This window comes from Rhipicephalus sanguineus, chromosome 1, assembly GCF_013339695.2.
Source record: "Rhipicephalus sanguineus isolate Rsan-2018 chromosome 1, BIME_Rsan_1.4, whole genome shotgun sequence".
In the NCBI taxonomy this organism is placed as follows: domain Eukaryota; kingdom Metazoa; phylum Arthropoda; class Arachnida; order Ixodida; family Ixodidae; genus Rhipicephalus; species Rhipicephalus sanguineus.
Genome location: NC_051176.1, coordinates 135,222,613 through 135,249,816, shown reverse-complemented (window position 1 = coordinate 135,249,816; position 27,204 = coordinate 135,222,613). Strand labels below are relative to the sequence as shown.

Here is a 27,204-nt window from a genome sequence, read left to right as displayed (position 1 = left end):
AAGGGAGAGAAGAAAAAAATAGAAGAGTAAGAAAGTATAGGGGAGAGGGCGACAGACTCGGCGACCGCACCGTAAGACACCAGTGAGAGAGTGAACGTAAAGTCACCAAGTGATCCCCGAGAGCACGGAGTAGGTGAATCAAAGCGCGCCGTATCTGTCACTGCAGCCGGACTCTCGGTCTTCATCATCGCGGGGACTACATCGTCTCCGTATAGGTAAGCGCTCTCTCTCCAGCTGCCCCGTTCTACACGCTTGTGCACCATCACATCCAGCTCATTTTTTCTCCTGATCAAGCGGCAATCTTATTTACTCCTGCGTCGACATTCATGCACTTCATGTGTGCCATTGACGCTAGTAGAAATAAGAGACGATTATGTTCATTAGCGCACCAAGTATATTCGTACAGAACCTCTCCAAATAAGGTAGTATACGCTGCGGAGAGCAGTCGCTCAGTGTTTTGTGCAAGTGTGGCGCTCCACGCACACAAACTTCACAGCCTTCCTATACCTAAGCCTCCCTCTTCTCTTCCTTCTCATTATGCGGTGATATACAACAACCGCGCACGAAAAAAGAAGGAAAGCTTAAGTTAGATCACCGTCGCGTCTAGGGCGCGTGCATAGGAGATACGCGCTACATGAAGTCTCTTTTACATCGCCGAACGAAGAAATCCCTGCACGAGCCGCAACTCATTACTGTGCAGCCGTACCGCTGTCCGGAGCACCCTCCCTGAATAAACTTCGCTCTCTGCCGTTCGAACCTCAAGTAGAGAGCGAGGTTTGTGCTTTAGGGAGAACTACTGACTCTCTGGTTGCTCGCCAAGGCCGAGCCAAGTGCTATCTTGAGTCAGGAATCCACGGGTTGGAGCCCCCGTGTTCGCTAATATTTCCCTTGCCTCATTAGTCAGTTGGTCAGGAAGAAAAAAACATTTCACCTGTAAACTTCGTAAAAAGGGTTTGCAGAAAGTGCTTGGCGGCAAGAAAACCTGAAATACTCTCCTTCTAATGCGCCATTTTATTTTTCAGGTTCTGTGTTCGTTGTAGAATCCTTCTGCGCGAAACGAACCAGCCGGAAACTCGAACCTCTCCGATGTGATCTCGAAAAGTTGTGGGCGTTTGAGAGATGCAAGCTACTTCTATTTCAGAATAGTTTCGTGCTGAAAACACTTGTGGCTGCCTGAGCGTCATTTTAATTCTGGCTAGATCAAAGCAAAATGTTTTTTTTAAAACTTGAAATTAGAATGCTTCTTTCAAAGGAAGCAGATATTTCATTTCGGTAACGTAAAAGCAACGTTATTTATTAAGTTCACTCTTTCTTTGTAGGCACGAACCTTGTTTTTTATATATATTTATGTGTCGAAAAAGCCTCATTTGTAGACTTTTTAAAACATTATATTCATTCACATTTATTTTGAGAGTTTTGCGATGACAATTTTTCCTGAAGTATGTCGAAGCGCAAATACTTCAAAATATGGCAGGAGTCGTGTTTTGGTCGCATTTCCAAAAATAAACATCCCATTTAGGCGGTCTTATTATACACTTTAGTATTTAGACGCTTAGAACGACATCTAACAGTTTGTTTCAGCAAGTTGCATTAATTTTTTTTTTTACTTTAGGACCGAAAAAAAGTTCTACCAGCCTGATCTTTGAAAATAAGTTCTGCGGAATTCCGCAAGTTGGCGGAAGGGTTATGAAAGGGCAATTGACGCCCACCCGTTCGTAGCACGAAGCCACAAGGAAATAGATAAGTATTTCTCAGAAAGAAAGCTTCTCAATTGCCGAAAAATTCGTCCTGGTCCGGGAATCGAACACGGGACCAACGCTTTTCCGGGGCGGTCGCTCTACCAATTGAGCTAACCATGAAGCTAGCATTTGGCAGGGCGAGAGCGAATTCGTCGACAACTCGTGGAGTTCTCGGCAAGTCTTTATGGATTTCTTATGGAATCCATAAGAAATCCCTGAGAAATCCTTATGGAGTTCCTTGTGGCTTCGTGCTACAAACGGATGGTTGTCAATTTTCATTTCAAGTCTGATCCATACTCTATAAAGCATCCTTCACTAGCACTGCGTCTTCACAGCAATGCACATATCTGCAGAGCGGAGAAGCTGGCCACGTTCAGTTCGATCACGTGCTGTTTTGCATAAAGAATATTCTCTTTCCCTCTCGTTCTTTCAGCGTGGCGCAAACGTTGTGTACCACCGGCGTTTTACCTGCGAGGGCATTCAAAAAGTGCTTGAGGCGGCTGCACCTTTGTTTATTTAGCCAATCCAGTGTCAATAAATAGGAAGTCTATGGATTTGAAAGGTGGTCATTTCATCATCCAATAAGGAAAATACTCTAGCGATCAAAAAAACGTCATTCCAACGATGATTCCACCACCGGCCCAATTCCATAACTTCTACCAAAACGGTTCAGTCACTTTCATTCATCGTGATTGTCTTACGTCTGTGAAGTGCGGACTTCCTACTCGTCAACCCAGGAGATTGAGGTGACTTAATAAACGTACGTACTAATGACCTAAATTACCTCCATACAACATTGTTTCGAGAAAAAAAAATGCCACTACATGTGGCAAGCCGGAGACATGCATTGCGATGAAGTTGCAGGTCTATTCAGCAGCGCCATGTGGAGGGAGGATCAAATTATGAAAAAAATTGCTGTCGCACAAAATTTACTCCGACTAAACTTTCTAGAACGAAATTTTTGCTATCTTCATGTGAAACACACAAGCTCTTATAGTTTAAGCTCAATGCAGAATGTACGATTGAAAAGGTAACAGAAATGTTATTTATGCAGCTTTGTTCGCAGTTGCGTCTGAGATTATATTTTTGTAAATATTTTCAACAGAGGGTTGCCAAGAACGGTTAAAAAACAAATATTGAGCAAATATAATGGTTTCATGTATGCAGTTTCAAAGATACCCTAAATAGGCATTTTTGCCCGCGTTGTAGATACATCAAAATTTTAAAATAAGATTGAGGCTCACAAAAAAGTGTGCATAGTAGCGCACTGTACTTTAAAGTCACTACCACGAAATTTCGCTTCCTTGCATTACTCTTTTTCTCACATGATGTTTTGCTTTTCTTGGTAGCGTTCAAATGACCCTCAGGCGCACACAAAAAAATGTTCGTAAAATGTTTAGTCAAATTTGTAATGCATTTCTTTAGACCAAACAACTGCCCACAATATATATATTTTTAAAATAAATTGCAGAGGTTCGCGTTACAAGCTGGTGCGTTTGACGTGGAATGAAATGCGAAGAAGGGAAAACAGCGCTTTCCCTTCTTTGCACAATGAACCAACTTGCCCAAGCCTTGACCCTAGCATGGAATGAAATGTTGACTTGACATGACGCCTCTTCTGTTTTGTTCTAATAATGTATCTCTTCTATTTCCTGTATTATTCGTAGCTACCTTGCTTAAAAAATTGTTGCTCTAGCAATTTTTTTGTAATAACTAAACACTATGTTATTTTATAATAATGACTACAGGAGCAGCCTATTCTCTTCATTGCTGTTGTTGCATGCCACTTTGCGTTGCATAAACGCAGAAAAGTACATGAGCACAGAAAATCAAAACCTATAATAGATTGTTAAAAGCATTATTCTGCTCGTGCACGTAAAGTAGCACGCGAAATATACGAACCGAGGCTAGGATTCAGAATATTGAAATAGGAATATCTCGAAAGCGCCGATCGCGAGGACGACATATATGGAGTGTTTGTTGCGTTGTGTAACTTAGCGTATGCAGATCGTAAAAAACGCGTCGTTTAGTAGTCACGAATAGATTGGAGCAGCGCGTACCATGGATGCAACAGTATACCCTGCGCTGACAAAGTCTTGAGCATTCAAAACCTTTGCTTGTTGCCATCCAGGGTTGCCATTATACCCCAAATGAACAGGTACAGGTAAATACATTGCTATTGTGCAAACGATGCTTATTGTTTGCTTGGTTTTTCCTTACCTGCGCTCAGTAAACACGCGTCCTTGGATTGTAATTGATATGCGTTCAAGGATGAAACCATCTGCCCCCGTGACGTCAGCAGCTGCTGCGCCCTGCCGGAGTCTTAAGTAATGAAAGGGTGTGGGGAATTGCCGTCCCGAGAATAGCACGAAACTCTTTTTGTGAAGGTACGCTGGAGAATAGTGGGGACAATTTTGAGTGCGTCACCGGATGCTCCAAAAGCTGAGTGCATGGGCATCTCTGCTTTGCGATGAGAAGGCCTCCGCAACAACAGGACACTGAAAACGAGACCCCGGGTGCACCACAAGAAAGCTCCATAGTTGTTTAGTCTTGAAACCACGCCATGAAACATGTCACATCACTAAACTTTCCTAAGTGAACTTACAACTTAGTGCATACTTTTGCACGAGATTTGGCTTCTGGTTAAGTTTTCAAAATCGCTGTTGTATCTAACTTTTTCTTTGTATACCATGCTCCCTGAAATACAATAAGTTGGGCTCAAAAACCATGCTGTCTCTAGTCTATAGCAAAAAAAAAGGTACCATTTTGTTTCACAGGAAGCCCAAATGAAGCATCATCCTATACCCCTTATCTACAAGCTATAACAAAGGAAGAAAGTGGATGAGGGTAGATGAAAGTGGAACTGTTAATGTGTTCGCATGGAGGAGAGAAGGCAGCGTGAGAACAAGGTAGAAAAGCTCTTCTGTGCTTATAACAGTGCATTCCTTGGATTGCGGGAGTATTCAAACACGAGAAGATATTTTAGAAGCCTAAAAATTTTCATTTCTACTTAGGGGGCTGTTGGTAGTATTCCCTCGAAATTACGCTTTCAATATATTTTCTTTCCTTTGCTGGGTTTTTTATCCTAACTCAAGAGACACCAGAGTGCCGAAATATATGGTTATAAATGACTTTCCGTCATTTATTTGAGATTAGTAGTAAACTTCTAGCAACTTGGTCTCGATACACATTCTCTCATCAGGACGATGCCCCACACGTGGACTGCTGTTTTTACCACGGAGCGCGATATTCTTTTCCTCGCGCCCGCAGCGCGCTGCTTGTTGCAATGAATACAGATTTTGAAGGTGTTCACTTCTAACCAAGATTCGCATGCAAATAGCTTTTTGATAAGAGTCCTCCTGGCTTTTACATCCTCGCCGACGCTCTCTACAACACGCACGTTATATCCTTTTATTTTTTTTTTTTAAGTTAGACGTGCCGAGTAACCATGCGAATCCTGTCTTGAGCTCCGCAGCCGAAAAGGTCAAGAGTTGCGTTCTGGTTGACCTAAAAGGAGTCAATTGTTTCCTCCTGGTGCGCAACCTCAGCTTAAGCGTTCTCTTGAAGCCACATGTTTGAAAAGTTGACATGTTTGTATTTGTTTCTACTTCTTCCCGCAGACTTCTCTACCTTCGCCTACACGAAGAATAGGAAAAATGGCGAAACACTGTCAAGCTTACGGTAAGTTCACTTTGCATTCCCCACCCCCTAATTAGGTGATGGAAGCCAAGAAAAATTACGAAGTGGCAAAAAAAATGTTGTCGACACCGCTTTGTTTTACTGGTGTCCACGTGTTCCTTAAGTGTGATGTCAACAGGCGATCATGCCATTTCCCTGTTCTTTGAACGGTTATATATATATATATATATATATATATATATATATATATATATATATATATATATATATATATATATATATATATATATATATATATATATATATATATATATATATATATATATATATATATATTGCATTGATGAGTAACGCGGGCGACGAATTACAGCTCATGATTACTGAACTGGATACGGAAAGTAGAAGAGTAGGTCTCAAAGTAATGTGGAACAATCTTGGCAGAGAACAGCGCTTTGCGATAGGTGGCCAGACACTGGAACTTGTAAATGAGTGCGTCTACTTAGGACAGGTAGTAACCGCGGAACCGAACCATGAGAGTGAAATAACTAGAAGAATAAGGATAGGATGGGGCTCATTCGGCAAGCATTATCAAATCATGAATGATAGTCTACCACTATCCCTCAAGAGGAAGGTATATAACAGCTGCATCTTACGGGTACTTACCTACAGAGCAGAAACCGGGAGACCTACAAAGAGGGTTCAACTTAAATTGAGGACGACGCAGCGAGCGATGGAAAGGAAAATGATAGGTGTAACCTTAAGAGACAGGAAGAGAACAGAGTGCGTCAGGGAACAAACGGGGGTTAAGGATATCATAGCTGAAAATCAAGATGAAGAAATGGATATGGGCCGGGCACGTAGCACATCGGCAGGATAACCGGTGGTCATTAAGGGTAACTGACTGGGAGACAGAAAATTAGGTGGGTAGATGAGATTAAGAAGTTTGTAGGTATAACGTGCCAGCAGAAAGCACAGGACCGGGTTGATTGGCGGAACATGGGAGAGGCCTTTGCCCTGCGGTGGGCGTAGACAGGGCTGATGATATATATATATATATATATATATATATATATATATATATATATATATATATATATATATATATATATATATATATATATATATATAGGCAGGCATGGTGGTGGAGTGGCCGTAGCGTTGCAAGTAGTCAAGTAGATCCTCCGTGAGAAGTCACAACGTTGTTTATTTCGACGTTTCAGCCAGAGTCTGGCCTTCATCAGGAATGAGGGTACAGTTCGTTCGTGCTCAGCTTTATACAATCTTAAAGAAAAGAGGATACGCGAAAAAAAAAAAAACACATGAGGTAGACCCCCCCCCCCTTTCTCCGGCCACCCCCTGTCCGCGGCCTGCATATCCTTCCCTCCATTAACGTATTGTTCCCGACCAGGCGGCGCCGCGTGGCTCCGGCGGTGCGGTGTGGGGAAAAAAGGAGCTTTTTTTAAGGAGATAAGCCTTTAACTACTCAGTGCCACGTTGACGGAACAATACGTTAATGGAGGGAAGGATATGCAGGCCGCGGACAGGGGGCGGTCGGAGAAAGGGGGGGGGGGATCTACCTCATGTGTTTTTTTTTTTTTTTCGCGTATCCTCTTTTCTTTAAGATTGTATAAAGCTGAGCACGAACGAACTGTACCCTCATTCCTGATGAAGGCCAGACTCTGGCTGAAACGTCGAAATAAACAACGTTGTGACTTCTCACGGAGGATCTACTTGACTATATATATATATATATATATATATATATATATATATATTACGTGTCATTCTGTGTGAAAGTCAGTTTCTCAGTTTCTTCATAACTCGCGCCGGCCACAGACATTTGGTTTGGGACAATCACAGTGCAGTCAAGCCAACTACCTCTAGAATTGAACACGTGCTTATGAATGTTGTACAGAAAAATATATTATTCCGAGTGTATTTTGCCATTTATTCACTGTGCCGACCCAATGAAGCACTAAAAGACATTGACATTTTGGATATGATTTTTCAAAAATAAATCGGGATATAAAGGGCTAAAGATACCTGAGCTCAAAGCAACTAGCCCTATATGCAATGCAAAGCATTCATTAGTTGACTCACTGCATTGAGAACCTCAGGCACGATAACGCTATATTTTATTTTCCCACCTACTTGCCTAAAAAGTAGGGAAAATGGATGCGTACTTGGCATTACACCCGACTCGTAGTGCACAACTAAACAAATTTAGTGGTAACCTACAGACACCAAGGTGAAGCTTCACTGATTCAAGAACAGGTATACCTTCACACTCAGGTGCCTCGTGAAACAATATGCTGCGCCAAGGAGCTTAGTCGAACACGGTGGTGACCCGTCGTGTGCAGTGTCTCGGGGAAATTCTTGCAGCAGTTCGACGATACCTGTTTTCCTGTTTTGCTCGCTCCACATCAACCGAATAATCGCAATTAAATCATTGTACGGAAAATTGGAGTTTTAATTTCCCCGCACACAGCGCTACTGGCAAAAAAAAATCAACTCCAGCGCTTGTTAAATGGGGGCCGCAAAGCTACAGTTGACGTACTGAGAAGAGGGCCCAGCCCTTAAGAAATGTAGGGGGAAAGGGGGAGGTGGGAGCGGGTCCCCCTGGGCCCACCCCTGTCTTTAAGCCCTGCTTAGAGATCTCCCGTTACCTTTATCCTGCTTATCCGGAACCCATAATATACCTGCTAATTTCTAAGCCGGCAAAATCTCAAGAATAAAAGAACAAAAACATTAACTTTACTAACAACAAACATTTTTCATAACCCTGACTACCATTTGTGCTTCACATATCTTGTGACATTCAGTCTGTCTAGTGAGGCACCTTTCACTCCGTGTAAAACGTGTGAAACGTGTAAAACGTGTAATACTCAGTGTAAAACGGAGTATCCGGACCGGGAGACGAATATTTAACCCGCCCAACGCCCCTCCACTGGACATTAGCTCTACCCAACCACTCACGAAAGTCAACACCAAACGTTGTTAGCTGAATTTCCGCATTTATATTCTTCAAGGCGTACTTGCAATAATATTACATTTTCACGTATTTCAAATAACAGAACGCAACTACGCGCGAAGCTTGAAGTATTGCTCAGCGCGCGAACGGCTTATATTTTAAATGCGAAGCATTTCTTAGTGAACTTCTGCGACTTTGAGCGTATCTATCTATCTATCTATCTATCTATCTATCTATCTATCTATCTATCTATCTATCTATCTATCTATCTATCTATCTATCTATCTATCTATCTAGCCGCCTACGACTTTGTGGTCTCCTGGTCGCTTGGTTCATCGAATGTGCACCAAAATTGGTATGGCGTAACATGACTGTATGACGAACATAAATGACAAGTCATAACGTGAAAATCATGACACGCATGTCATGTACAGCATGATTTACATGCTACGCTCATGGCGCGCTGGCGGCCGTTTCGCGAGTTTGATATACACCAAAATTTGTATCTTGCGACGTGACTGTGTGACGAACATAAATAACACGAGTTAACATGAAAATCATGACACGCATGTCATGCACAGCATGACTTACGTACCACGCTCATGGTGCGCTGGCGGCCGTTTCGCTAGCTTTATATACACCAAAATTGGTATCTTGCGACGTGAACGTGTAACGAACATAAATATTACGAGATAACATGAAAATCATGACACGCATGTCATGTACAGCATGACTTACGTGCCACGCTCATGGGGCGCTGGCGGCAGTTTCGCCAGCTTGATCTACTCCGAAATTGGTATTGCGCGACGTGACTGTATAACGAACATAAAAACTCGAGTTAACATGAAAATCATGACACGCATGTCATGCACAGCATGACTTACGTGCCACACTCATGGGGCGCTGGCGGCGGCTTCGCTAGCTTGATCTACCCCGAAATTGGTATTGCGCGACGTGACTGTGTAAGGAACATAAATAACACGAGTTAACATGAAAATCATGACACGCATGTCATGTACAGCATGACTTACATGCCACGCTCATGGGGTGCTGGCGGCCGTTTCGCTAGCTTGATATACACCAAAATTGGTATCTTGCGACGTGACCGTGCGAGGAATATAAATAACACGAGTTAACATGAAAGTCATGACACGTATGTCATGCACAGCATGACTTGCGTGCCACGCTCATGGGGCGCTGGCGGCCGTTTCTCTAGCTTGATGGACCCCGAAGTTGGTATTGCGCGACGTTACTGTGTGACGAACATAAATAATAGGAGTCAACATGAAAACCATGACACGCATTTTCCTCAATGACATACAAGACGATGTATGCAGCTCTTTGCTGGCTGCTTCGCATTACATCGATTCCCACAATGCGTGGGATCCGCCGGCTTTTTTTTTAATACCAATACATGCGCACATTCCTATTTTCGGATGCCAGTCTAACGCCGAAAAAAGCATGAAGATTTATAAATGGTCTCCGAACAGTCAGTTCCCTTCAAGAATCCAAGCCCAAGTCCTAAGCGAATGTAATATTAGAGCAAAAGCTTTCGAATGCTGAACGCGCTGACGCAAAGGTTCTCTGCAGCGCTTTGCCGGTGTAGACCGGAATACGAGGCCCTGGAAGAAGACGGCTGTTTCGAAGCAATGAATGGTTGCCTTCTGTTCAGTTTGTTACATAATAACGGAATGTAAACCGCCCTACCTGCTACTTGTGTGCTGCTTCCTGCCACGTCTTTCTCTGGTGACTCCAGCAGGAAGCATTGCGCGATTTTCGATATCATGAGAAGACAACAGTAACTTCCCGTCAAGGAATGTTCCTTAAGATAGATGCACACGCCCTTGAAGTAGGCGCAGTCAGTTTCCCAGTGACACTCGACAGCCGGAAGCCTTATTTATATCTGCCTATTTTCTCCTTGAAAAAAAAAATAAAGATCTGCGTATCCAACAACCCCCTATATCAACGTGAATTCTGTATTGTTGAGAGCGAACTAGACGGAGATTTCAACCATAACACGCAAGTTACTTTCACGTCACTGTGTCCTTAACCGTGCCACATAACTGTGTCATTCAGTAAGTACCAACTCGCCCAAGAAAAAGTTATTGTGCTTTCGCGCAAGCTTCGTCAACGGAGGTATAACGAAATCGCCACACCTGTAACGATGGAGACTGCCTGCATGGTGTCTGGTGACCAAGAAGCGTCGCCATGCTTTGTGTGCTACAGTTACCAAATAGAATAAAAGCACGAGACAGGATGCGAGAGTCTTTCCACGCCACCTTTGAAATGAAAGTGACATAATCACCAAATTTTACATCGTTCCAAGCTAGTCAAGTCGCATGACGCGCGTGATGGGGAAAATAAATATGAAAATAGATGTAGAATGAGCCAGTTATTATATAAAATAAATGCGTTCGTGTAAATACAAAGTCGAAATCAGATTTAATAGATTTACAGCACGAACACATGCTCAAAACGTGTTGATCGGGCGACATCGTCATCTTCCACAACGGCGACTATGCCACGTGTAAGTGAAATTCTACCGAGCTTGCCAGAATTTGTAGTGAAACCACGTGCGTATCCAACTACTGCAGAATGACCTGACTCGGGAGTGGAGGTGCGCTGCAGCTGGCGCGTGCCAAGCAAAATGCGCCCTCATGCGAATGCATGAGTACGCCTGTGCCGCCCGTTTATCCGTGTCACTTACTGAATACAGTCTCGAGCATGCCCTCGAGCGCCCACAACGCGCCTCGTAACTTCGACTCCAAAGTCGCATTATTGTGAAAGAGAGCAAGCTACCCCCGACATACGCGTGCCTCCAATTATAATGGTATCCAGAGACACATCGAGAATTAAATCCAGGAGGGGAATAAAATCACCACGCTTCGCTGGTCGTAATCAGCGTAGTGGATGTTCGAACATTCTAAAGCATACTACAGGTGTCATTTTTTTTCTTTATTTTGCAAAGTGTGGTGAATAGTGATGTTGTCATGCAGCATTTTGGATATGAAATGTTCAATGTGGCTTTCCGGTTTCTCTTTTTTTTACCTCCTCACATCCTCCCGCACCATGAACAGCGTTCGTGCTCCTGGTGGCGTATCTCTCAGCGGGCGTGCTGCTGGTGAACGCTGCGCCTCAGGAAAACTCCTTTGGTCTTGGCGCCCTGGTATGGCTTCGAAACACTCCGGCCATCCCCGCTTGACATAATCCTTTCCAGCGCGCTACGCAGGCCACAGAGTTATACGAACAACACCGCTCAGAGATGATACGATGAACGCCACAGGCACCGTTGTTAATCTCTCAGGTCTATAAGCTTCGTTCATAAGGCTGTTTGTTGTCTAAGCCGGCTCAAACTTTGCCCCAACAAAGTAATGACTCTGTGGAAAAGAAGCCATACAGTGGCGTAAAGGGCTCCGAAATGTCAGCATTGCGCAGTAGCCATGTTATTATTAACAATTACAGTATACGTACAGCCTAAGCCCTTTCGAGATGATTACCTTTACTGGATGCGCTACACGAGCTCCGGTTACACCCGACGGGAATTGACAAATATACGTCAGCCCCTAGCTGATGCATAACGTAGATCAGAGCCATATAAACGGGAGCTTTTGGTCTAATAGACGCACGAGCCACTGAACGCAATTTTATATCGTTCAAGACTGAAGGGGTTAATGCTAATTACTGTTATCAGCTATAGCAGGGTTACGATCCAGTCCAGATGAAGCATCGGACACACATAAGTATATGCGGGATGCTTAAATAGGGTCGCTTATCTTGTATTATTGTATTTCCCCTCAATTGTCACATTGAAAGTAGCACACATACGAAGTAAAATGTAGCATATATATGTATAGATACAGTGGGACCCGGATAAATCTAATCCGAAGGGGATCAGAAAAAAGTTGTATGGCTAGGTAATTCAACATATAAAATATTTTATCGAAAATATTTCAATTGGATTTTATAACTGTTCGATATACGCAATAATTAGTTATATATGAGTTCGTTATATGCAGTTTTGACTGCAGATAGATAGATAGATAGATAGATAGATAGATAGATAGATAGATAGATAGATAGATAGATAGATAGATAGATAGATAGATAGATAGATAGATAGATAGATAGATAGATAGATAGATAGATAGATAGATAGATAGATAGATAGATAGATAGATAGATAGATAGATAGATAGATAGATAGATAGATGTGTATGTTTGTGGTCATTTCTTGCTTACACACAAGTTGTGTATTTTCAGCGTTTGCAACTAAATGTGACTTCCTTTACAGCATGACTACAGCTTTCAAGCGGAGTCTTCAAAATTACGAGCTTACAGATCGCGTGTGTTATTGCAGCTTCGCTTGCACAACACAAGCTCCCAGTTCCACTCCCCAGAGACCTCGCAACAAATTCTCGCTTTCTCCTCCCCTTAATGGCATCCAAGATGAAATAAGACTTGGAATATCTTGAGGCCGAATGTGTTATCTTCTGATTGAGGTTATCATGACGCTAATGGAGGCGGTCTTGTCTTTCAGATCAATTCAGAACCGTTAATTTAAAGGACACTTGATTTCGCATTCTCTGTTGACCCTAATATCGATATTATCGAGCCCTCGCGAAAGAACCCACGGTGCAGTGGCCCCGTTTAAACCTTGAAGTTCAAACAAGATAACACTTTCGGCATACTGCCAATGTCACTTGAAAACAGCGAACACGTAATCGTCTCACGCCAAACAAAATCTCCATACGCTCAGCATTGAAACGATGCAGTTATGTCATTGTTTCTATACAATTGGGCTTAACTTATTTTGTACAGCTAGCGGCACAATCCACTCGACCACAAACTCATTTCAAGCAATCAGCTGAGCGCGACTCATTCCACAGCGCAGTAGCCACGAACGATGCAAGTGACGCCCACAGTGGGATAACTGCGAACCCTGGTGGCGTTACCGTGAATAAGAGCATGAGGACGTGCCAGGGCTTTGACGCCAGCCATTGTTAGCCTGTGCCACACCAATCGCAACCAAGGCACTGCCCCACGCGTGAAACCCTATGAACGAGATGCCTTTTGTGTATACCCCTTCCTCCCTCCCCCTTGTCACCCTGTTACCCACTCGTCTCCTGTATGTTTGTACCTGTGTTTGTCCTGCCTGTAACCTGTGTCGTCTGGTATCGTCTTGTCTTTTGTTCTGTTCAGGGTAAAGCGTTTCGCTCCATCCGTCGCCTGTCGTTCCTGCCCACGAGAACGCTACGAGCGGTGTGGCATACCTTCCTTGCTTCCTTTGTTTGCTGCTTCGTTTTCCTTTTCAGACCTCGAGGAAACGAGATACCTGAAAGGTCGTAACGTATGCATGCATGCCTGTGCTTGCCTGTGTGTGCATTTCCGTTGTTCCCCTGCGTATGCTTGTGTGACAACCTACCGGAACAGTTCCAAGCCCTTTGTCAAAAAGCGCTGCCTCCCTTGTTCCCTCCTTTATATATAGGGTGTTTCAAGAAATGGGTCAAACCTTCTAAAAATATTAGGAAAATGCGATATTTGATTGCTACCTTCAGAATTGGTTTTTTCTGCAGTGGCAGGGATTTTAAGGTGGTTAAAGAAATTATTTGGGACTGTAATTAAAAAAAGTTAAATAATTGACTTTTTAATTAGTGAAGTTAGGTGGTTGTGTCAAATGGGAGAATTGAATTTCTTCGTGCCAGAAACCCAACCCAACTTTGAGATTTTGAAGAAGTGGCATCTAGCAATAATTACGAAGTAACGAAATTCAACCAAATTCAATGGCGAAACGTAAACAGAAACATGGAAGAACGCAACTGCCATATACTTCTGAGACGTCCAAAATGAGTGAATGACTTTTTCTGTAGCGCTAGGCATCTTGAAATGGTTAGAGACATGACTTGAGACAGTAATTAAGAAAGTTAAATTATTAACTTTTTAATTAGTGGAGTTAGGTGACTGTGTCAAATTGGGAAATTGAAGTTCTTCGTGCCAGGACCCCATCCCAACTTTGAGATTTCGAAAAAGCGGCCTCTAGTAATAATTACGAAATAATGAAATTGAACCGAATTCGAAGGCTTTCGCTGTTGAAAGCCGTTGCATTTCGTTGAATTTCATTACGCCACAACAATTACTAGAGGACGCTTTTTCGAAATCTCAAAGCTCGGATGGGTTCCTCGCATGAAGAACTTCAATTCTCCCATTTGACACAATCACCTAACTCCACGAATTAAAAAGTTAATTAATGTAACTTTCTTAATTACTGTCCTAAATGATGTCCTTAACTACTTTAATATTCCTGCCGCTACAGAAAAAGCAATTCTGAAAGCCCCAAGCAAATATCGCATTTTCCTGTTTTTTTTTTTTTAGAAGGTTGGACACATTTCTTGAAACACCCGTGTATATATATATAGATATATATATATATATATATATATATATATATATATATATATATATATATATATATATATATATATATATATATATATATATATATACATACATATATATATATATATATATACATATATATATATATATATATATATATATAACCTTGCTGTGTCTTCCCAACCCTTACGCTGAAATCCACCATGCCCCGTCAACACCAAAGCTGAGACACGCCAACAATAAACAGCAATTACAATGGTATAACAGTCAGAGCAGAGCTTAAAAAGCGTGTGTTTTCTGTTGCCTTAGTTGTCAGACGTCAGGTTAGGATCACACGACAGCCATCAGTCCATAGCCGGCGTAAGTGGATTTGTACGTTCCGCAACAAAACATGTTGCCACAAGTTGCGACATTCTCGAGAAATCTAGACGTTTGCTTGAGCTATGACGTTTGTGAGCCGCCTGAAACGTGAACTTCGCAATAGAATACGATGCTAATATACACGGATGCCTGGCCGAGCCCGCCAGGATAGCGTGAACTTTCTAAAAAATAGGACACATAGAACCTAGGTTGTAATGTGCATTCTAATAATGAAGTATTAGTAGTAGTAGTAGTAGTAGTAGTAGTAGTAGTAGTAGTAGTAGTAGTAGTAGTAGTAGTAGTAGTAGTAGTAGTAGTAGTAGTAGTAGTAGTAGTGATTTCTGTCGATGCTTTTCCACGCATCGCTTTACCTCGATTATTGTTTCTCCTGGCCATTCAAGCGACAAAATCACTTATTTCGCCATCACGGGCTCGAGCCTGTGATGGGTCGCCTATACGCACTGCTTGGCATCAAGCTAAGTGTACTCTTCTAACTGCTTTAAGGAACTCCATTGAGTTTAAGTTGACATATAAAGCTGCGTAAGCGCGACTAAAAAGTAAAGACTAAAACGTAAATGTTTTTGTGACCTTAACGAGTACATGTGTGAGGAAACACTTCTCGCGGATGCCAAGAAAATACGTAAAGTAATACAAGAGTGTCACACGTGGCGAGTTTGGCGTACAGCTCCCAGCACATTAGCCTTGAACACAGGAATGGTGCGTTTATGGGTGAGCATAGGGCGTCTGCCATGGGCAACTGTTTTTAGACCGCGGCCGCCATTGGTAAACAGGAAAAAATTCCGGCAGATTCCAAGCATTGAGAGAATCGATTTCGTGCGAAGCAGTTAGGGAGTAGCAGTCTATGCCGGATTTTTCGCTTTGAGCCAAACGTTACCACTACGTGGATCGACGTCATTGTGTGTAACTTTAGTAGTTGAACGCATATCATGGGCTTGCCAGACGCGTCGACTACACTAGCGTGCAAAGGGTAGCTCATGGCCCGACGTGGCGAGTTTGGCGTCGGCACTTACGTTATAGCAGAGATGCAAGTTTTATCGCAAAGAAGTGCACACTACGGTCCGATGATGTATTACTTATTATATATAAGTAGCGTTCTTCGGCGTATTCGAGCAACGCTTGAATCTAGATTGTGTAGTCAATGTTTATTACAATGTTATAAAAGCGAATTTCCAGTCTATTCTCGCTGTTCCTCCTGTGGTGTGGGAAAAAATACTGTCGTCTAACAACCCGGGTCATAAACAGAGCCGGGGAGGTGGCTGACAGGCATGGTCTGGCAGACTACCTCCCGTTATCGATGACTCCATAGGGCCAATAAACATTTTATTTTTCTTCTGAGTTTATGTATGCTGTGAATCACCTGTGGCGCATACCCGTATACCACGGGCCGTGTTATGTGGGTATGTGCCACACGTGACTGGTGGTAAGGCTGTCATGACGTACGCGGCAGGCAAGTCATGTAATTTAGGTCATTACCTCTGAATCATGTTCGCCATACACTCATATCTCCCTGTGCCAATTTTGGTACATACCACGTTAAGGAGACGACCACAAGACCGCCCAGACGTAGGCGGCGAGATAGATAGATAAAAGCCGTCAAATTGACTTTGGCTCCCTAAGAAGTGCTTCGCATTTAGAAGGATGTGTACTGCAGTGGTTTCAACGTTTCCGTCACCCAGCAGCGCAATTGTCGAAAAACAATCCCACTCAAATCCGTGACTTCTGACAAACGTACTGTAAAGAGCAAGCACCACTCTCAAGTTGTATAGGACGAGTGTGAAGGGAGCTGTGCAGCCGGTCATCACAACAAAAACGCCTTATTACACAAGAATATGATTTTTTTGCGCAATTTTATGCTTATTTTCTTTCGCGCGGATCATGCGCCGCGAGTATACGCTGTAGACAAGAGCAAACATCGACGAATTCGCTCTCTAATGGCATTCTTGCACTTCGCTCGTCTGCAGTTCCAACCTAGCTCAAGATCAAGATCAAACCCTGAACTGTCCACGAGTTCACCAGCTGGCGACGCCGCCCGCTACCTGGACTCATCGGCTAAAGTTTTCGACTCAGTTGTTCCCGGGAAGTTTGCCGAGAAGCTGCTGCCCAAGGTAAGATGCCAGCGACAGACATGCTGCATGTATTTCAAGGCCCGCTGATGTTCTCGTGTATATCTGAGAGAGTACACGGTACCAATTTGCTGAGGGCGGGGCTATACAGAATCACTTCTCCAACTCAAAATTTCGGCAGCCGCAACATCATTTGGGCGCGAAGGGGTGCGCAGCATTGTTGTTTGGTTTGAAGAAGAGTCCTCACGAATTGTAGCAATTACCTGGAGCGAAACGGTAACTGCAGTTGCAACCTAAGTGTGGACTGGTGGTACGTGCAGCGGGAATGGCACAATGGTTTTTGAAAATAAGATGTTTTATATCATTGAAGTAACTTAATTTGTTTGAGCGGCGTATAGCCTACGCGTTCGGTAATTTGTTTTTGTTGCGTATATCAACGTGGGCTTCAGACGAGCAACATAACGACGAACGCTCTCGGCGCGCTAACGTTCTTCGAACTCTGCTTGGGCGACAAGCTTCTCGGGACAAGACATTTTGGCGGGAAGCAGTCCTGCACAGAGGAACGTGGAGATTCTGAGCAGCTCCTATAGGGCGTGCTAAAGCGGGAAGGAGCAAAGGAGCACGCCTCTCGTCTTGTACCCAAGGGCGTCTAGTGTCCGTCGCGACTAACGTCAACGTCACTAATCGCCTCCCGTTGAGGAACCTCGGCGCGCCTTTCCAGAAAACCGACAGCGCTTGTGTCAAGTGATAAGTGACTGTATATAGTTTCGGTCCACGAAAGCGGTTAGACAAGTGGTAGATGGCAGGAAAAGCCGTGCATGCAGAGACAAGAATGCTTTGGCATTAAATATTGATAGGAGAGGCTGTACTGTTGGGACAATCATCACGTACCAAACCCTGGCCTACTACCGGAGATTAGAAGAACAAGTGTTTTATCGTTATGCACTTGGTACACTTTCTTGCAAGAACGGAATGAGAAAAAAAATGAAATGTTCAAAGCTAAGCGCTTGCGAACTATCGTATAATGTTGAATACAATATAAGTACACAGGAAAATAATATGTATACGGGAATATTGTCTTTTGTTTTATCGGGCGTCATGAAATTGTGGACACTCTTGTATTCATCCATGCATTCGACATGCAGTGTAACAGTTATGCTGAACTTTGGCAATACATTCCTTTGCCGTGGAAAGTGAGTCAATATTACCATGCAATGCCGCAAAGTAGCATTCCCTGCTAGTCACACTTTATAACTTCCGACAGTGCTTCCGAGAGTGCATCGCGAGCATCGCTTTAAGCAAACTATTATGCGCAAGGTTATTTTTGTACATTAACTGTTATTACTTTCCGCACCAGCGAAATGAAGCCAGCAAAGGTTTGGAGGCTATCAGTGCTACAAGAAGAAAACTTTGTAAGCTTGACTCCCAGTGCATGGCCCGTGCAAGTCATGTGACACTTACAAGCTTTGCTGCTACGCCAAAGAGATTTTTAGGTCTCCCTGCAGCCGTGGCCTGCGAACTTTCGCTAACGATGATATATGTTAGCAACCATAACGTTCTTCCAGTCTCAAGTGCGTGTGCACAGCCTCGAGAGCTAACTGGTCATATCGTAAGCAGACGCCTGAAATGATGAAAATGTTTGCAGAAAAACAATTTTTCAACTTCCCGCGTCCTCATTTATTGCAGTTTGACGACCAGAAAGACAAGGTGTGCTACGAATTCGTGGGATGCTTCAGCAACCGGGACAGGTTCACACACCCGACTTCGTTCCCCAGCGATCCGGAGTCTGTGGACACGAAGTTCATGCTTTACTCGCGCTCCAACCGGCGCTCGCCCGTGCAGCTTGACTACCGGCCCAACAAGAGGCTCGGTAACCTCCCCCAGTTCGATCAGCGCAAGCCTCTTAAGCTCATCGTGCACGGATTCCTCGAGAACGGCAAAGTCAGCTGGATCCAGGACATCAAGGACGCATTCCTGGACGAGGTGCGTGTACGCACGTATGCAGTAATTGGTTGCACTAAAAATAAATTAAACTGATAAAGAAAAAGCGCGAGATCAAAATTACCGCTGAGCACACTGCATGTAAGTGCCTAGCTTGCCATGGTGTGCTAGCAACTGAACGGCGGTCAGAAGTGGGTGGATGGGATAGAGTAGGCATGAGGCTACGGTGAGGTCCCAATGAAGATGGACAAAAAAAGATAGAAAACAAAATTAGCCTTATAACAGGGATTTCGCATGGTTTGCTCACGGCCGGGGCAAGAAAGAGCACTTTAAGCTGACGCGAACACATGTTAACAATAACGCAGTTGAAGACAGTCGCAGAGCCTATGGTTGTCGAAAGAAAGACAGCATTTTGTGGAAGAGCGGGCGGCACAACTCGAATTAAGCTCTTAGCACTGCTTAACCACCTAGATGGATACTGCGCTTTATTTACGCTTCGTCGTTTTGATCTGAAAAGGGAAGACCTTCTATCTTAATTGCTAGGGAACAAAGCCGCTTCTGTTGGCGCCGGTTGCCCTAGCTCACACATTAACCTTAACACAATAAAAACAACAATAAATAACGGGCAATAATGCAGGTACAATTCAACTAATATTTTATTAAAAGTGATACATGCACAAAAGACATCGTATTCGCGAATCACGTATTTACCGTTCAGAAACGACAAAATCATCGCAATACATTGAAACAGAACTAATTCCTTTTAATGCACCCTGGTGACTATGCCCAACAACCATTTTCTGGAAAGCACCCGTTACGTCATATTCTAACTCGACGCAATCCGGGCAACATGAGTGTCGGAGCGCTCTATAGGTCCTCTAAATGGTAGGCCGGCTATCGTATAAAAAGTGTTGTGCTGGTCAACGTTACAAGGACACCATGTTAATCATATAGACTGAAGGAACCTGAGTGTGAGCTTAAAATAGAACATATGATTAGTTCTCATTGCTCTCACAGTGCCGTTGCCATCCAGGTTTTGTGCACGCAAGCATATGGTAAATCTCTCGTCTTTATGAAAGGAAACACGTGAGCGCAAGCCAATAGCTTTGTCATCTACATGTCGCGAAAAGCAGCGGCAAAATGTGAAACAAAAAGGAGAGAGCAGCGTCATCCTTTCAAGTTCCTGCACCCCCTCCTTCCATTTTTTTTTTCTTTCTGGGATAATAAACCACATGCAAGTGGAGAACAGAAGGATTCGACAGGACAATCATGCCACGCTCACTGCCTACTCTCTTTGATTCTGAAATTGCGATAGATACAGTGCGTTCGTATCGACTTCCAATAAAACGGTTTTGATTGGCGGGTATGCCACAAGAAGGATTAAGGCAAAAGAAACGTTCGTTACGGTGACGCCAGTAGAATATGAAACAATGTTCTCCTCTCCTCTTGTTTTCGCATCTCGCCGAGGCGCCGCGCTGTGTACATGAAGAGCTTGGGAGGCCATTCGCAACGCACTCGCGTGTTCACTTTCATAGATAAGACGGCTGCACAGACGCCATAAAAATAAGCCACTAGGAAAACTTTGAAAGCTCGCAAAGTATGTGGTTCGGTTCATAAAATGGCAGAATGACGTCACTGGCATAGGGAGGGACATGACACGGTAACAAATTTGGCTTTCTTTGTCAAGTACTTTTTTTTCTGTCCTTCAGTACATGCGCTCGTTTTGAATTAACATAGCAGTTAGAAATCAGCGTAATTTCGCTCGGCACTGTTCAGATCAAAGTATGTTCAACCAAGAAGCCCCAAATTCCAAAGCTATGGCGTCCAGTGATATTTGTTTTTATATTTACTTACTTTTGCACCACAGCTAGCCTCCGCTTTCTGACAACGCACTACGAATTGCTACTAAATGTGATAAAACATACCGCGTTTGATAGGTAGCTCTCCGGTAGAGCAATTGCTCGCAATCTTTGCGAGGCTAGATCCACCTGACGTAAACAACACTCCCCTCCTCCGCGTTCGGTAAAAGTCGCCTGTTTGTTATTCCCGATGCGTAATTCGTACCCATCCAGCTTAATGAACAGATTTCGTGCAAAACGCGAAAGAGCAAAAAAAATTATGCAAATATTTCTATCCGCCGCAGTCTATGCTCACAACGTTTTACTGAGGGGTATCAAAAAGACGAACCGAAAGCGCTGCCTGAATATCGAGTTCTCTTCACCGCTGGTACACTACATTGGTGCGTTTATCTACAATCGCGAAGCTTTCGTAAACTCCCATTGCACCCTCGCCGCAATTGACGATAGTGTTGCTTTCGAATTGTACGTTTGCAAAGACAGCAATATCCATCTTTCCTGCCACTCATTGCTCGCGGTTTAAAGCTGTACAGACGACTACATCCCGCCGCACTGGGTCGTTTAGACACCCGGCCCTTAAAAGAACGCCCTTGGGTCTCCTCTGCTCAAACTCCAAAGCTTTAAAGGCGCTGTTGATTGTCTTTCTTTTTTCAGTCTGCGAGTGTGTCCTCAATTGCGCGGTGTCGTTCCCTGTGACGCACGCGTATACCAACCCTTAATTTAGTCGAGCCCCTCGCTTTTCTTTTCCTTGTACTGTTCTACACCCCGCCTCTCCCAGCCCTGTTTAACAAGCCATACATGCTGTACAGATAACGTCCTTGCCTTTATACTGTTTGCGGTTTCTTTTGCTCCCTACATTTTAGTCCTCATACCAGACGCTGTGCCGAAAGTCGGAATAGGTGAATGCAGAGAATACTGATCATCCCAATGTGCGGCGTGCACCGCCTCAGGCCGATAGAATGTATAAAACATACCACAAAGTGCGTAATTGCGCGTCCTCAAACAGAACCTAGAACGTCCCTAGCAGCTGGGATGACGTCTGACGGGTTACGAAATAACACCAATTCACTAATTTATGCGTGATCGTTCTAAGCAAGTGTCAGGTGGACAATGATGATGTAACCACATCGCCAAGGACGAAGTAAGACTGATTCATTCGGAGGGGGATCTCCTGTGTGCAATTGTATACTCGCGTGCGTCACTGCAAACCCTCGAGCTCACACGTAGCCAATTTGCAGGAGGACTGCAACGTGATAATCATCGACTGGAGCGGTGGCGCTCAGCAGCTCAGCTACATCAAGGCATCGGGCAACACGGCGCTCGTGGGCCGCGAGGCTTCGCTCCTAGTGCAACGACTCATCGATGCGCACCGCAACACGCTTAGCACGGACCAGGTGCACATCGTGGGCTTCAGCCTGGGAGGCCAGATCGCCGGCTTCTTCGGCAGACACTTCAAGAACAGCACCGGGCAACTCATACCGCGCATCACCGGTATTTCTTGTCGTTTTCGCGCTAAACCAGCGAACGAGAGCAGGTGCTTTCGCGGCGCCTGGCAGGGCTCCAGAATGCAAAGTGCGCTGAGCCAACGCGCTAAAAAAATAAAAATAAATAAGTAATAAAAAAGCAAAAGAAGTTGAGACGAAAGCAAAATCCGGTGCCTATTCGATGCACCGCTCGTGTATATTGTATTAGGGCGCTCTTCCTATAAATGGCCTTTCTCGTGAGATATCGGACAAGCAGCGGCCAAACCTTCGCCATTAAACAACTGACCTCGAAGACCGAACAGCCCGTTGACGTACATCCCCGCGCGCGTTTTATTACTCTTGCACGTGTAACGTGCGAAGTTCCTCATTTACGTACGCCGAGATATACGTTAAAGTGAAGCGAAGCTATATTTAACTGAGAAACAAATGCACGGAACACTCTACTCATCACTCATCACGCGTGGTTCACGCAGCGATTCGTGAACCACGCGTTATTCGTATTACTTTTCAATTAGGAAATCTTACAGGAAGCATTAATATCATCTGTGGCTGTTACCTAAAAAAACGTACAATTTTGAAGCCAAGCATTCTGCAACAATAACTATCGGCTTACAAGAAATATAGCAGCTGGGCAACATTGCGCAAATACTGCAGTAATAAAAGTAAGAAAGCTTCCGCACAAGTATTTAAGTATGCTCAGGTATTGCTATAACTCTGGCTAAACAGCAGAGTGCCGAGCAGCATCGTAATCCACCGAGCAGTGCTTTCGATGGTGGATAGATTTGCAGGTATGAATAGCCACTTTCAGTTCACGGGAGAGCGAAAGCTGTGCCCTCTAATTTTATGAATTGCCCGTCTCTGCTTTTATTCGTCGCGGCTGTACTTGACTGGCGTTTCAACTGGCGTAAGGCGCCAAATTAAAAAGGTAACCCTCGACCGTGCGGTAGCTAAGAAGACTCTAAATCGTTTCGTACAAAAGGGAGGGGAAGGGAGTGTGGGTGGGTTACAGATGAGCTACATCATCTGTAAAAGTACCTATAGCTCTTAACGGTTACAAGGAGATTTAGTTTACAGTAAGTTACAAATGTCACATACCTTTCAAAGTTCCTTAAGTATCATAAGCCGGAGATATTAAATCGATGATACACAGGCACGCAGCGACGTTGTGAAGTCCATGACACTCAGCCTTCCATTCGCGAGGATGTGTAAGAGAAGGGAGAGGCCTTCTGTTACGCGTTGTACGGAAATGCGAAGTTGTTACGCATGTCCCTGCTCAAGTGCAACTGCTAATCTCATGTTGTGGCAGCAGCGGATAATTTGCGCATATTTCTGAATCATTCGACAGAGTTATACAGTGAATATTAAAGCACCATATGGAGCAGAACCATCTCAATACGATGTAAAATATGTTCCAAAAGATCCGCGAAGACTTAAGGAACGATATTAAAATCGCATTACGTAAAATGAAGATATTAATTATTATACGGCGGGATTCACACTATACCTGTGACCGCTTGCATGTGTAAGTACATGGTCGTCCACTCTCAGGAGAGATATTAATCGAATACTTAGAACCCCGCCCGTATTTTTAATATGAAATTAAAGCATGTTGATTAATATGCCATTATAATACAACTACGTTAGGTGTCATGCACCTTTTGTATCAGTGTGGACACTACTGGATGTATCTCTGAGGATTGACGCAGTGCATGATTCACGCTAGTTTTCTCTCTTTCATCTTGTCCCAATTTTATTGTGTGTTTGAGAGACACAGGCGAGAATACCCCCGCCCTAACCCCTCCCTCCCACCCCCTCCGCCACAGTGAAATGTAAGGATAGTTGACCTCTCTTTTCAAGTATTTTCCTATCTTCCTTCATATCATCGGGCGGACATCAGTGAATTGATAGTGACAGAGAACCACGCATTGCGCTTGTTTTAGTCGTGACAGTCAGGTCGGGGATACGCCAGCTATCGAAATATTTTATTCCAGTACTTCGTTATCGTCATTCGCCATTAATAAAAGCAGATGGCGCTTTACTCTTTAAACTATTTCCTATTGACTTCGAAAGAGAAACTTCTGCTGTATTCTTTTTTCTCTCTCTCTCATTAATTAACGCTTTGTGCGGACCCTGCCGCTGCCGTCACTAACCTGTTTCTTGATGGCAATGGCCCTTACACAGCTCTAGATCCGGCCGGACCGCTGTTCGACAACACAACCGTCTGCCTGTCCGAGAGTGACGCCCGATACGTGGACGCAATTCACACAAGCGGCGGCAAGCAGATAGTGGTCGGCGAACTGGGCATTGACAGGCCAGTCGGCCACGTCGACTTCTACCCCAACGGCGGCAAGAAGCAACCGGGGTGCAAGCCGCTCGGTGAGTGTTGTCGTCTCCTCGTCATTCCCATCTCCATAACCGGAGTCGGAGAGTCACTGCATGGCGGCGAGAACAGTTCAACAAGAGTGCAGCCGAAGATATTTATCTCGAACATTTCAACATTCGTGGCGTCCGACAGTCGACCCTCCCCGGCCCCCTTCGTCATCTTTGGTCTATACGATGTATCTATAATACACGTACACCGTGCACAAGTGAACGTCCGTGCATGCTATCGGGAAAGTCTTTAATACTGTTGTGCAACGCTCGCACGGTTGACGTAGATTTTCTGCCTTTAAAGAAAATCTTTATGACGTCACAGTGACGGCACTCATTCGGCCGGAAGCTCACCGTTACTGACTCTTCAATTAAGATCAGTGAACTTTGTATGCCCAGCGAACAAATATTCCTAAAACTGTTCTTTGTTTTCTTGGCGGCCATTTCAACTTAATTAGTAGAAACTATGAGAAGAACTCTGTTCGAACGAATTTTCTTTCACTTGAGATTAATACGCAATACTTTTGTGGTGAAGTCATTGGGAACAATGTACCTGTCCCACTCTCTCTACTAAATTGTCTTTAAATTGCACCTTTCTATCTATTGTTTAAATGGGACAAACTGAAAAGGATGAAGACGAAAGCAATGACTTTAAGCAAAATTTTACACTTGAACGGAAAAGTGGTGTTAAAAAAACGACATCTTTCCAATTATACTTGATTAGCTGCCAAACGGCTGCCTTGGGAATAACTACTTAACGGCCCCAGTGATCGAGAACGCAGCTGGTTTCCAGGCGCAAAACTTTTTTGACGCTTACTTGTCATCCATTATATGTGAAATACACTAGAGGACCAAAAGTAATCGTTTTCCCTTATGCCGATTGTTTTGCTTGTCATGTTTTTATTTTTCTCTAAGGATTTAGCAAACGCCAGCAAAGTGACTGAACAGCATTTTACCAACTACATGTGAAGCAGCTCGGTTTAGCACAAATAAAAATGTAACACAGAAAGTTCGAAACAAACAAAAAATTCCGACAGCCTCAAGGAGCACAAGAAAAACCACGCTTTCGTGCGCGATGTCTGTTGGTAGCCACGACAATCCCTCCCCGAATGTCTAGACTTTGCTGTTTCTGGCCATCAAGGTAGACCGCAAACTTATTAAACGTGCGATATAGCATACCTTGCAGCTGTGCTATAGCTAGTAATTCAACGACTTCAGAGCGCAAGAGCACACACTCGCGTATACGCGTACGCGCTCACACACCTAAACGCTTTTATGAAAAAAGGAGCGTCCTTTCTTGGTTCTTCATACGTGCGGGTGTATGAGAGTACCAGGGGCGTAGCCAGAAATTTTTTTCGGGGGGGGGGGGGGGTCAACCATACATTATGTGTGTTCGTTCGTGCGTTTGTATGTGTGCGTGCATATATACACATGCAAAATTGAAAAATTTCGGCCCCCCCCCCCTTGGCTACGCCGCTGGAGAATACGTCTTCTTGCTCTCTGAATTTGTTGTGATGGTCAAGCGATACATGCATTGTATGAACTGTCGGGCCAGAACTTGGATGCTTAAGCTCCCTTGTCTGGGCTCTGTGTGCCTTGTGATGCAGATCTGCCATGCGACCACTTCCGGGCCACTGCCTACTTCCTCGAGTCCCTCCGCAACAAGCGGTGCCGCTTCCTGTCCATCCTTTGTGGAGGAGGCTTCCGCGCACTGGAGCAGAATAAGTGCCAGCAAGGCGGCAAGCGGGGCCTCATGGGTTATTTCAGTCATACGGCGCCGGGAAGAGGCGTCCAGTTTCTCACCACCAACGACAAGTCCGAATACTGCAAGGCATAGACCGGTCATTCATCGTTGTCATCGTATTTTCTCCTGCACGGAGCGCCGATGACTGCGGAGCTGAGGTCTCTTCGATCTGGGCCTTCGCTGTCCAAATGTCACCAGCAGTTCAATATACCAACACGGCCGTCGTGTGCAGCGAGTCTTGTCGCGACATCTCGAACTGAGCAAAGCCAAAGCTATACATACCTTATTCCTCGACTGCAGCGAGCGTCGTGAACTGAGTGGGAAATTAGTGTGCGCGCGAAGCGTGGTCAGCGAAGCTGCAGCAGTGAATAATTCCGCTGAAAGAACTTCCCGAAGGTGTTCCGCCACGGCGGGTAAAGTGAAAACCTATCTTCGGTGCCTGCACGAAACCCTGCGCGTGAGCGTCTCTCAGTTACTCATATTGTGTCGGCAATACTAAGCGAATTAAAAGCGGAAATAAAAGTAAATGGCGTAGAGACGTGACTGGTTGCTTTGTTAATATATGGTTACGTATCTAAAAGAATGACCTTCACCGAAATTGCGAAATGGGTGAGTTGGTGTGG

General features: G+C 44.2%; 1 protein-coding gene across 2 annotated transcripts; it reads left to right on the top strand.

The window, feature by feature from the left end:
- LOC119398766 (pancreatic lipase-related protein 2) lies at positions 1 to 26,685 on the top strand. 2 transcript variants are annotated; one of them, XM_037665586.2, is made up of 8 exons: positions 1 to 215; positions 5,360 to 5,420; positions 11,427 to 11,515; positions 17,085 to 17,228; positions 18,873 to 19,169; positions 22,222 to 22,474; positions 24,649 to 24,843; positions 26,445 to 26,685. In XM_037665586.2, the coding sequence occupies exons 2-8, from the start codon at positions 5,396 to 5,398 to the stop codon at positions 26,672 to 26,674; spliced, it is 1,233 nt and encodes a 410-aa protein (XP_037521514.1). In that variant the 5' UTR covers positions 1 to 215; positions 5,360 to 5,395; the 3' UTR covers positions 26,675 to 26,685. The 2 variants fall into 2 exon arrangements, with proteins under 2 accessions (XP_037521514.1, XP_049272607.1); XM_049416650.1 differs by lacking the exons at positions 1 to 215; positions 5,360 to 5,420; positions 11,427 to 11,515 and adding an exon at positions 13,462 to 13,608.
- Positions 26,686 to 27,204: the final 519 nt, after the last annotated feature.